Raw genomic sequence first — 13,367 nt, forward strand, 5'->3', positions numbered from 1 at the left:
AAGTCTCTAGAGTGGATTTTTTTTGTCTAATATGGTGGGTTAAGACCAAACGACAAGTTACCTAAATGGATCATTAAGAGGGGTACTTAAGTCAATGCCATCAGTGGTTCTTGGAAGTCAGTACCTCAGAACTAATTATGAATTATGCCAATGTGGCTGCCTTCAGATGTAATGTGGTTCTGCTACCCCCCCATCCAAATTCGAACGTTTAGGAGAGCTCCCTTTCTGCAGTTTTGCTGAGTGAAAAAAGGAGCGGGAACTGGCTGCCTGGGCTTCTTTCTTTACTGAAGGACAGCCCTGGCAACCAAGAGCATCCGGAGTGAGCAGACTGTGGTTCCAGAGTTCAGCTGTAATGCTGCAACCATGGAAACAGAGGTCCAGGCAGCGGACCGCACCACAAACTGAAGGTACAAATCACAGTCCGGGGAGGGAAACTGCAGGCCTATTTTTTGACAAAACTGCAGTTGCCCGCCGGATATACAGTTTTTGAAACCAGAGATCCTTTCATCTCTGGTTTCATGTTACATGTGAATAAGGCCTGTATCTGTAAGAGTGAAGCAGTTAAAGTTTTGTCTCATTATTTGCTCCTTTGCCCATTTTGATGTGGAAATCAGAGCTAAAGTCACTGACACAATGCTAAGAAAACACAAGCACAAAAACACTGACATTCCAAAGAAAGACTGGAGCTACATTTGCACCAGCTGCAGCAGATATCAGACACAAACTGGTTTCAGGCACAAAGGAAGGCATTAGTTAGAAAAGGAACTTAAAAATTATATTGATTTTCCGGACTGAATTGTTTTACTTTTCATGACTTAGAGTCAAGACATTGAAATGACTAATTTTCATGTATTTTGTATTCTTTAAGCTCTATTAAGTAGCCTAATTTGTTTTACATTATTTTTTCCTACCTAGCAAACAGGGATTTTTATATGGCAACTCTAATTCACTTTACTTGTATTAAGGTTTCCTTTCTTTACTTGGTAAATTGCTGTGATCTGGGGCTACACCATTCAGGTCATGGCTAAGGAGTGAGATATGACCCAGGAAAATCCCAGTTCCAATTTTCTCTCAGCCACACATTAACTATGAGAACTTAGACAGGTTTGATTTTGCAACACTCACTCTGCAACACAGGAATTATATTGGCAATTATTGTATGGCTGATTGTTGCAGCTGAAGAAGGTGTCCGAATTCTCCAAAGTGCCCTTTCTGCTCTCTCATAGTGAATTATAGGTGCGAGAGTTGGGGAAGGACGTTTATTCACTCCCTGCCTTCACCTATCAGTGGGAGACAAAAGCCTGAGACCCTCTCCGGGAGACTGCCAGGCTCACAAGCCCCATCCCGACTGATCTGCTCATCCTTGGCAGCCTCTGCCTTAAATAAATCCCTGCATCTTAGAAACTCCTCCCCACTTTAATCCGGCTCCGTCTTTCCTGGCCCGTCACTTGTCCTGGACACCCAATCCCTGGCCTCCACAGGGGACTCATTCGCGAACTCCACGCCCTGCCTCATCATTCCTCCAGCAGCTTGTAGCTGTGGAGCTGCTTTCCTGGCTAGTCCCTCTTCACCAATCTGCTGCCTCTTGGGCGACGCTGGCCCATCCCCCGGCAGCTGTGGCATGTCTCTCTGAATCCTCTCTGGCTTCTGAGAGGTAATTGCCGGGACTGTCCTGGTGTCTGGAGCCCCTGGCTTCTCTCAGCACTCTACCAGCTGGCCGGGCACACCTCCCTATCTCAGGGAGGAGGGACGGAAACCCCGACAGAAGGAATAACAAGCCTTGTTCACACTACTGTTATGTGGTAGGACAAGTGTTCTACCCGCCTTCAGCAGCTGTGCATGTTTCCAATTTTTGGACGTGTGTGGGTGAAAAGCTAGGTCAGAGGAGGAGGAAGTGATCGTGGAGATGGGTGCAGTGTACTCCAGTGGTGTACTCCTACCCAGCATATTTCCAAGGTAGGAGGAAATGCTATCATAGCCTTTGCCCATCTCCCACATGATCACTTCCATCTTCTCTGACCTAGCTTTTAACTCATGCACAACAGAAAATTGGAAAAGTGGGTAGGATGCTTGTCCTACCCACTTAATGGTCACGTGAACAAGCCTACAATGGAATAAATATCAAGGCTGTTCACACAATTGAAAACTGGGTAGGATTTCCCAGCTCCCAAACCTGTCCTACTTAGGTTTGGGAGCTGCGTGAGTTCTCAGTTTTCGGTTTTGTGCGAGCAGGAAGGAGGAGGGAGATGAGATTGTGTAGGAGATTGCGTGGGTGGGTAAAACAGCGCTGTCTTACCCAGCTTTCATACCCAGTATTTGACCGAGGTAGGAGGAAAAGCTATCCTGTGTAGGACACTTATCCTACCCAGTTTTTGGTTGTGTGAACAGCCTCATTGTGTTACTATGATAATGCTTGTGACACACTTTGAATATTTGAAATATACTACTTCCATTTGAAGTATTATTAAGCAGGTTCTATGTTTGATGACCCATTTTTACTTAACACATTATTTGCACTATTGCTTGATATCTTGAAAAATTCTTTAAGGACACTCTCTGGGATTTTATCTGTGAGAAAAGTGGCTTTAAAAAAAAAGATTTCTCCAAGCTTCATACTTAAGGCTTGCCAAAAAACCTTATTTGGGAGCAGCCTACTTGCTCTGAGCTATGTATTTGTGTGTGTGTGTGTGTGTGTGTGTGTGTGTGCGTGTAAATTCCTTTAATTAAAATCAGCCGTGATGTCTGCTGGATTTTACCTCCTCCCTCTTATCCTGTGAGTTAAGTTAATTAATTTTGAGATGTTTGAGGCACTGGCTCATTCATGTGAGTGACCCACTAACAGTTAAGACTGTCTGAAATCCTACTGGACGATGTTGTAGATGTGTGTGAATGGATACAATGGTCTGTATTTCACAAGGTTTAATGCAGTTTCCCCACTGAACTGCCATCTCCAGGGGCTTTCCCAGACAGCAGGCTTTACCATGGGTTACTGCAAGATCTTACTGTCCATTCTAATTTCCTCCCCAAAAAACCAACACAAAAAGTAGATTTTTTCTTAACCCTGGACATAAATTGGGCTACACTCTAATGTGTGATGAAAAATCCGAATTATGTGTGACAGGCTTTGGCACAAATCCACCCAAAGTGCAAATGCCACCCTCCATTTCAGTGGAGAAGTGAGCCAAAAGCCCCATCTGGGAATGCTTCAGGTGCCTTTTACCTGCTTGCTGTGGTGACAGCAAGCAGGTAAAACTCACATCCAAAAGGACTCACATCCAAAAGGGGGCTGGTCCTCCCACTGCAGCTGAGTCTATTTAAAAAGCAAAGATTCATGGTTCCAAATCCAAAGCAGAACTTTTCACTGATCCAGAGTTTTTTGTGTATGAGATAGGGAGCTCTTCTCATGGGCAGAGGATGCCTCAAACAGTCATGGCCCTTCTTCTTCATGCATCTTCTGTTCCAAGACAGGAATATGTCCCTCCCTTTTTAGAATAGGGAGAATATAGCACTATTCCCAGCAACCAAGTACTGAGCCAGATTAGATTGTGACAGATCACAACAGATAACATATCACAGATCACTATCATAGATTAGGCATGTCAGAAAGCCATGCATCATTTTGAATTTAGTCCTCTGTTCCGTCTTTTAAACCCTTTAATGCAATGTACACTCTGATTTCCTTAAATACAAATTAAATATAATTATAAACCTCTGCCTGCAGTTCATTCACATTCAGCCTCCCATGCCTGCTTGGAAAATGTGTTACTAAGAATTCAGAGACGGTTTTCTTTTGTACTTTTAAGAAAATGCACTGTTCTTAAATATTGGTGTGGTTTTTTAAAGAAGAGACATGCAAGCTTCCTGAGAAAGGCTGGATGGTGGCAGCTGTGGAAGTTCAGTTTATAAAGGTTTTGGGGTCTTTGTTCCCCACCATGAATCCAAAATATGCCCCCCCTTTATTTCCTTAGAACAAAAGCATAACACATCACTCACAGCTTTGTTGGTATAAGTTCCCCCTTAGTCCTCACACACACATATACATTTTGCCTTGCAGGGAGGATATCGTTGTTCCAAAACATAACTCAGAATACAACGGAATTACTCAGTAGTATTCAAATAAAAAAGATTCATCAGTAAAGCGGAAGCAATGTGAGAGTTGAGATATTTTGCACTTGATGTATCTTCATTCAGTGGAGCAAAGCACAAACACACCCCTGGCCCTATAATTAGCCACCACAAATTCAACTCAGAGTCAGAAAAAAGCCTGCACACTTGGTACTATAGGTGAAGAGGCACTGTGTGTAGATTAGGATTAAGCCATTGGTGGTATTCCTGAACAAATAGAGAGAGTCTATGCACTGAGAAATTCTACATGAGTAGGCTTATGAAGTACTTAATCAGAACATGTGGCGGCCAGGAACACAGGATCCCAGTCCACACTACAAAGATAAACTGAACAAGTCTATATGAAATTGATTTGGGTAAGAAGGTAAAATAGATTAACTTTCTATGACTCAGCCACGTGTTGCTATATATGTGTTTTTCATTGTCAACCACAGTAAAGGATGCACAGACTGTAAAACAAATATTGCTCAAAGAAAACTCACCTTGTCAGAATTCTCCATCTCAGAATTAATTATATTTCCACCATTGGCTATCAGAGGTACATCAGATTTATTAAAAATGTTCTCTGCTGTGTGAACATTGGGTGTTGGAAATGCTATTTCATGTATCCTGGACTCAGAAGATAGGCAGAGCTGGTAGGAATAAGGCAATGTCCCTTCTTCATAGTTTGGTGGGAATATCACCGCATTGTTGGAATGGGGAACAGGAGCAAAGCACTGCAGGAATTTGGGATTCCCAGACCTTCGAAGCTTCATCGTAATAGCCAGAATGACAGTCAAGAGGAATAAGAATGATATCAAAGCTAAGGCTAGCACCAAGTAAAACTGTAGATCAGATTGATTCTCTGAGTCGCTCGATTGGTTTTTCATTTCCGGAAGTGCCTCCTGAAAGTTCTCAGCAAACACCAGGTTGAGATTGGCAGTTGCAGATAGTGGAGGCTGCCCACCATCCTTCACTAAGATCACTAGCCTCTGCTTTGCAGCATCTCTTTCCGAAAACGGCCGTGATGTCCTGATCTCCCCTGTATGGGCTCCAATGGCGAAGAGCCCTGGCTCTGTGGCCTGCAGCAGATGGTAAGAGAGCCAGGCATTGTGTCCGGAGTCAGCATCCACTGCCACCACCTTGGTCACCAGATAGCCCTCTTCGGCTGAGCGAGGCACCATCTCAAACAAGGCAGAGCCCTCTGCTCCTTGAGAAGGGTAAAGGATTTGAGGGCTGTTGTCATTCTGGTCCAGAATAAAGACTTCCACTACAGCCTTGCTGCTGAGAGGGGCAGAGCCTCCATCTTGGGCCCTCACTTGAAGCTGAAACTCCCTGAATTGCTCATAGTCAAAGGATCGCTGGGCATACAGAGTGCCCGTCTCTGAATTAATGGAGATATATGAAGAGATGGGAAGGTCCTCAATGTTGCTGTGAAGGATCGAGTAAGTGATTCGAGCATTGCGGTCCAGATCCAGGTCTGAGGCTTGGACACGGAAAATGGAGGCACCCGAAGGATTGTTCTCTGTTACATAGGCAGTATAGGAGGATTTCTCAAAGGTAGGAGGGTTATCATTGACATCTGAAATCTGTATTGAGATGGTTTTGTGAGTGGAAAGAGGGGGAGTCCCTTTGTCAGTGGCTGTGATTGTGATATTGTACTCTGGAGTGTTTTCTCTGTCCAGGGGCCCATCTGTAAGCAGTTTGTAATAATTATTAGAAGTTGGTGATATTTTAAATGGGAAATTGTTGTTTAAATGACAAGAAATTTCCCCATTATCTCCAGAATCTCTATCTTTTACACTGATAAGAGCTACCACAGTCCCAGATTCAGAATCTTCAGATATTTGGTTGGAGAAGGAGACAAGCATCACCTCTGGGGCATTATCATTCTCATCTATCACCTTTATTTCAACATTACAATGAGACATTAATCCTCCTCCATCTCTTGCTTCTATAGTGACCACATATTTCTCTGTTTCCTCAAAGTCCAGAGTTTCCTTAATTTTTATTATGCCTTCTTGGGGATCCAAGGAGAATTTCTGGTGAGCACTTTCAGCAATGTTGCTAAAACTATAGTTGACCTGGCCATAAGATCCTTCGTCTCTGTCTGTGGCTTTTACCTGGACCACTGAAGAACCTTTTGGTGCATTTTCATTCAGGTTAACTATATATACTTCTTGTGTGAAGACTGGTGGGTTATCATTGGCATCAATGACATTTATCCATATTTTGGCTGTTCCAGTTTTGGCAGGTTTCCCTCCATCCACAGCCATAAGGATTAAGTGGAAACTATTTTCACTTTCCCGATCTAACTGTTTATTCAGTACTAATTTTGCATATTTACTTCTGTCTTCTCTCTCTCTAACTTCCAGTATGAAATACGGATTTACACTAAGCTGGTAGCCCTGGAGAGAATTCACCCCAATGTCAGGATCTTCAGCTTGCCCAAGGAGAAACATGGTTCCTGGCAAAGAGGATTCACTGATCTCCAGACTGATGTCTCCATTTAAGAAATGTGGGGCATTATCATTCATGTCGTGGATCTCTACAGTTATATGGAGCATGTTCATTAGGCTTTCTGCAACAGCTTCAAAACTGATTTGGCAGAGTGCAGTTTCCCCACAGATCTCCTCTCTATCGATTCTGTCATTCACATATAGATACCCATCTTCTGCACTGAGAGTGAAATATTGCTTCTTGCCTAGAGAAAGTATATGCAGATTTTGCTTTGCTATTTCTCCAGCAGTCAGTCTTAAATCTTTGGCAAGATTCCCCACAATGGATCCCTTTTCCATTTCCTCTGGGATAGAGTAATGAATGTGCTCTGAGGCAGTTAGGCAGAACAAAGACAATAATAAGAGGAGAGGTACTTGCCTTAATGATCTGCTTTCATCTATGTGCCGGTGGTCCATTCTACTTCCTTTCTTTTTCTTGCTTGTTGTGCTCACTGAATAGCTTCAAATCTCCATCAGGACAGAAATACACAAGAAGGGAGTATAAAAATGCCACTGATTTCTAGGAAATGTGACTATATTGTAATGTTTCTCTTTTCTCAGCAAAAGTGCTGGTGTGTCTTTATGTTCACTGTTCTTCAGATCCACAGTCTGTGAATGAGCAATCAGACTGCAGGAAGCCTCATTCAGTGGATTTCCAGCTCCCGTGTGAGAACTACGTTGGCCAACAGCGGCACTCTGAGTCTCAGATGGAGAATTGCAAGAGGGGTCTTCCTTTTAAAGCACTCAACATGGAAGAGAATTCTTGATTCTTTCATGCTGCCATGTAACAAACATAATCCCAAATAGTCTGTGATATTTGGCAAAGACAACAATTTTGTGCTCATGTTTTGTAAGTATTATGAGCAATGGCTGAATGGCATATTATTACCAGAAGAAAATAAGTAATCATGCTTTCTGTGGTACCTCTTCTCTATGAATAACTTCACAGTTAACTGATCCAAAGGATTTCTAGCGCTCAGACAAGTTAATGTAACAACTTTACTCAATCTTTCCCACGTACTGCAACGTTGTATTTCTAAAACAATGGTGACACATTATTTTGCCAGTTTTGCATGTTTTTTGAGCTATTTCCAACATCACACAACTGGGATCTTAGCTTTTCTAACAAGTGTAGATTTGACAAGCAGTTCAGCTGAATCTCTTATGGGTATATTTGTATGATACACATGTCTGCGGACAAGTGCTTAGTGCTTACTGCATTCATATATTACATGCTTTTATGTAATGAGTGGGTCATCACTCAGAGGTACAGCACATGCTTTAATTGCACAAGGTCCTTGGTTTGGTTCCCAACTACTTAAGTCAAAGGATCTTGGCCTTGGGCTAGGAAAGAACTCTGCCTGAAGCCCAAGATAACTACTGCTAATACCAAGAGAATGCGGGACTGCATTAGCTGGACCATTGCCTGCCTTAGAACAAAGCAGTTTCATATTTTCAGAGACTACTACAGTAAGAAGCCACCTACTGGTGCAGTGGGTAACTGACTTGATTAGCAAGCCAAAGGTTGCTGGTTTGAATCCCCGCTGGTAACCTATATCGGGCAGCAGCGATATAGGCAGATGCTGAAAGGCATAATCTCATTCTATGTGGGAGGAGGCAATGGTAAATCCCTCTTGTATTCTACCAAAGACCACTACAGGGCTCTGTGGTCACCAAGAGTCAACACCAACTTGATGGCACACTTTACTACAATAAGACATCTTAGCTCCACACACAACAAAGCAGTGCATGAAATGGACCCCACACACTCTTCTGGTGTCTAAGCTATCTTTCTCAATCTGTACGGTAGGCCTCTCTAAGGAGGCACTGGGATGGAAGACAGAAGATCTTCCCTAACATATATCAATTCAGTTATTTTCCATGTACTTTTTGTGGCTTTTGTTTGTTTGTTTGTTTTTTGCTTTTGCATTTAAAGGTTGCCTTCCAATGTTCCCCTCATCTTCTTTTCAGCAACTGGATTTTACAAATTATGTTTCTGGTTATTTTGGTTGCCATGGAATGCTGTGGGGTGGTTGGGAATCATTGAGAAAACACCTGATGATGGGCAAGCTCTTTTCTGCTCTCAGTTCAACTGATGCACCTGTGGACCTGCAAGTTCTGTGATGCAGTTTTAACTAATAAGGGTCCAACATTTCTTCTTGACATACAATGATTGTGGAGAATGAGAATGAGATCAGTATTTGGGGAAGCCTACCAGAAAAAACTGCCCTGAGCCATTTTTGGAAGGGCGGCATAGAAATTGAATAATGATGATGATGATGATGATGATGATGATGATGATTAACAATAATAATAAATGACTGTTTACATAAAAGATACACCTAAAGCTAGTGTGACATAATGGCTAGAGTGAACAATGTGATCTTGTGGGTAGCATTTTAGATTTAGATCAAGGAGGCCATGGTTCAACTTGCTGCTCAGCCATGAAGTTCACTGAGTGATCTAGCACCAATCACTTTCAGCCCCACTAAGATAAGTGAAAGTGCTAATCCTGTGATCCTCAAGAAGGTCACAAAAGCTCTCAGAAAGCCACTTAAATGCAGATTTCACAGACATTGGCAGACACCCTGACTAATGAAGCATGCATGTTAGTAGGATCTTTGGGGTCTCAGTGGGAACCCTTTTGCAACTCCTCCAGTGCTCTTGCACTTGCACTATTGTGCAAAAGAGGTAAAACTTATTCCAGAAGTGCTCTATAAGAGTGGAAAGATCACTGATCACTGGCCAACACATTTCTGCTCTTACAGAGTGCTTCCAGAGCACAGGCAATGCTCAGAAGCACTCCTGCACAAGAATGCAAGTGCAAGAGGACTAGAGGATGTGCATGAGGGCTCCTGCTGTGTCCCTTCAGATCCTACTACCCTGCATGCTTTGTTAGTCAGGAAGTCAGCCACTGAATACAATTCTGTACTGCAATTTACAAAATTAACTTCTCCATCAGGTGTAAATAGGGAAAGATCAGGGTTAAATCAAAAGACATTTGGCAAAAAAAAAAAAATTATTGTCATGTCCCCATTAAAATATAGATCCAGATACTCTATATTATCTGAATGCACAAATATACATAAAAACAGTGATCCATCAGATAATATTGCAAAAGAAAGTATTGCTTCTCAACACATCACAGTTAGTACTGTTGAATTCTAGGGGAGGAGGGGAACCAAAACAGGCTGCACAATCAGAAGAAGTATGTGGTACAATTCTCCTGCAATTTTATTACTTTCAAATGTAGGTGAAAAGTTCACTTATCTGAATGCATTCTCACACCTTCACTTACAAATGCTGTCTGCATATCAATACTAATATATCAGGGAGAATGTAGGTTAGAACACTTCTTATGTGCAAGATTGCCATGGGAAGCAAGAGAGGACATTGAAATACATGATCCTGCCACTTGTTTTCTGAAGAGAACTATAATATCAATGTGCTTTTTCTGAATGTCTGAACTACTGAGATATACTAGAATACTACTATATTCATTATGATGAAATTTTGGTTGTATAGGATGATGGCATAATTCACATGGATGGGTCTTACTCTGTAGTACAGTTTTCATGCATGTGGAATTTCCCTGAGCCAGTTAAAAGCTCTCAGAAAGCAGAGCTGGCAAGATCTTAGATAGGCCCATCAGGTCAACCAGATAATATTGGCCCAGGTAGATCACTGGTCTTGTTCTTAGTCTAAAGCAGCTTCTAATAGACCCACACAGGCAGAATAAGACTAGTGAAGACACAAAAGCAGTACTCGTATATCTGAGAAATATCACCAAACATATTGAGATATAGGCCTAAAGATGCTTCCAAGCAGAGAAAAGATGAGTGGAAGCCAAATATTGGAATCCAAAGAATATGAATACAACAAATATCTATATACCAACAAAAGTTCCCAAAGCAGTTTACATAGATATAAATAAATAAATAAAATGGCTGCAAATAAAAGAAGTGCATCTCATCACAGTACAAACATAGTGCTAATGCAATTAGGACAATTTTGTCACACTTTATTTTCTTTGAAGTTTAATTTAAAATTCTCCATGTAGTCAGCAGGGCAGTCCAGCTGTCTTCTGCATAACATGTTCAAAAAAGACTTGAAAATCCTGGCATCAATAATATAGGAACCATATCAAGCACAAAGGAGAAATCTTTTATCACCATTATGAGGGTGATAAAGTAAAGACCAGTATACAGACTCTTTGAATTATACTACTAACATTTCTGCTTAAGTTGTGGTAAATGTTTTTGACAGGTGCAATGTAAATATTTCTGAAGAGAAAGCTTACCTCATCAGCAGTCTCATTCTGAGAATGCAATAGTTTTTCTCCATTCCCTATGAAAGGCACACCAGTTTTATCACCACAAAGAATATTGTCTGCAATGTGCATATTGGGTGCCAGGAAGGAAAGCTCATTCTTCCTTGATTCCGAGGAGAGACAAAGCTGGTAGGAATAAGGCAAAGTCCCATCTTCAAAATTGGGTGGAAATATGGCACTAGTCCTGACATGGGGAACGGGAGCAAAGCATTGCAGAAATTTGGGATTTCCTGAACGTCGAAGCTTCATCATAATAGCCAGAATCATAGTCAATAGGAACAGGAATGAGATCAAAGCTAAGGCCAGCACTAAGTAGAATTGTAGATCAGACTGAAACTCCGAGTCCCCGCTTTGGTTTTTCATTTCTGGAAGGGCCTCCTGAAAGTTCTCAGCAAACACAAGGTTCAGAGTAACTGTGGCTGAGAGAGGAGGCTGCCCATTGTCCTTCACCACAATGACTAGTTTCTGTTTCACAGCATCTTTTTCCACAAAGGATCTTGCTGTCTTGATCTCCCCACTATGAGAACCAACAGAGAAGAGCCCTGGTTCAGTGGCTTGAATCAGATGGTAGGAGAGCCAGGCATTATGTCCAGAATCTGCATCCACTGCCACCACCTTTGTTACTAGATAACCTGCCTCTGCTGAATGAGGCACAATCTCAAAGAAAGCTGAATCCTGTGAAGGGGCCAGGATCCGAGGGCTGTTATCATTCCGATCCAGAATAAACACCCTTACTGTGACATTTTTGCTGAGAGGGGGAGAGCCCCCATCTTGGGCCTTCACTTGCAGCTGAAATTCTCTAAACTGTTCATAGTCAAACGATCGCTGAGCATAGATAGCACCAGTCTCAGAGTTAATGGAGATATATGAAGAGATGGGAAGTTCTTCAATGTTGCTGTGGAGGATGGAGTATTTGATCCGTGAGTTTTGGTTCACATCTGGATCAGAGGCTTTGACACTAAAAATGGAGGCACCAGAAGGATTGTTTTCTGGCACATAGATGCTGTAGGAAGATTTTTCAAAAGCAGGGGAATTGTCATTGATGTCAGAGACCTGTACTGAGATGGTTTTGTGTGTGGTCAGTGGGGGAATTCCTTTGTCAGTGGCTGTGATTGTAATATTATACTCAGAAATTTTCTCTCTGTCCAGAGGACTATCTGTCTGAATCTTGTAGTAATTATTAGATGAGGAAAGAATCGTAAAGGGTAAATCATTTTGTAAATAACAAATAACCTTTCCATTATCGCCAGTATCTTTGTCTTTTACATTGATCAGAGCAATAACTATTCCAGGTGCAGAATCTTCAGGAACTGGGCTGAATAAAGAGGCTAAGGTCACCTCTGGGGCATTATCATTTTCATCTAGAACAGTTATTTTAACTTTGCAGTGTGTCACCAATCCCCCACCATCTTTTGCTGCCACTGTCATTGCATATTCTTTGATTTCCTCAAAATCCAATGACTCTCTAAGAGTGACTGTGCCATTCTTTGGATCCAGCTTGAATTTCTGTTGGGAATTCACTGGTATGTTGCTGAAATGGTATCTGATCTGGGCATTTGTACCTTCATCTTTGTCAGAGGCTACAACCTGGAGAACAAGGGACCCAACAAGAGCATTCTCCCTTAAATTGACCTTGTAGACCTCTTGAGTGAAAATGGGTGGGTTGTCATTGGCATCGGTGACATTAATCCATATGTGGGCAGTCCCAGTTTTTCTGGGTTCACCTCCATCCAAGGCTGTAAGGATCAGGTGAATGGTCTGTTCACTTTCTCGGTCAAGCGTTTTTTGCAGTACTAAATCTGCAAATGTATCTCCATCCTGACTCTCCTTAACATCCATAGTGAAGTACTGATTGGAACTAAGCTGATAATTCTGTACAGAATTCAGCCCAATATCAGGATCTTCAGCTTTCCCAAGAAGAAATCGAGTGCCTGGTAAAGTGAGCTCACTTGTCTCCAAGTTGATGTCACTGAGAAACTGTGGTGAATTATCATTAATATCCTGAATTTCTACAGTTATATGGAAAATATTCAGGGGGCTTTCAACCACCACCTCAAAATTAACTAAGCAAAGCAGAGTTAAGTCACATATGTGCTCTCTATCTATTCTGTCATTTACATAGAGATTTCCATCCTCTGCATTGATCCAGAAATACTGCATTTCATTTGCAGAAATAGAATGCATATTTCGCTTTGCTAGTTCTCTGGCATTCAGTCCCAAATCCTTAGCAAGATTTCCCACCACAGAACCCTTTGCCATCTCCTCGGGAATTGAATAACGAATCTGTTCTGTGGAAGTCCAGCAAGAGAAAGACAATAGTAAGAGAAGCAGTACTTGCCTTCTGAGTACCCAGACATTCTCCTTTTGCTTTCTGTCCATGTGGATTCCTGAGAAATTAATTGCCTTCTTTTTTCAGCTTCAGTATCAGATATAAT

The 13,367-nt window shown here is 41.9% G+C and overlaps 1 protein-coding gene across 1 annotated transcript; it reads right to left on the reverse strand.

The window, feature by feature from the left end:
- Window positions 1–561: 561 nt before the first annotated feature.
- On the reverse strand, window positions 562–12,850 carry LOC128323181 (protocadherin gamma-B5-like). The gene is made up of 4 exons (XM_053245900.1): window positions 10,903–12,850; window positions 10,368–10,375; window positions 4,608–7,062; window positions 562–636 (listed from the first exon to the last, which is right to left on the reverse strand). Exons 1-4 carry the CDS (start codon window positions 12,769–12,771, stop codon window positions 562–564), a joined length of 4,407 nt encoding a protein of 1,468 aa, XP_053101875.1. The 5' UTR covers window positions 12,772–12,850.
- Window positions 12,851–13,367: the final 517 nt, after the last annotated feature.

Source organism: Hemicordylus capensis, chromosome 4 (assembly GCF_027244095.1).
Source record: "Hemicordylus capensis ecotype Gifberg chromosome 4, rHemCap1.1.pri, whole genome shotgun sequence".
NCBI classification, from domain to species: domain Eukaryota; kingdom Metazoa; phylum Chordata; class Lepidosauria; order Squamata; family Cordylidae; genus Hemicordylus; species Hemicordylus capensis.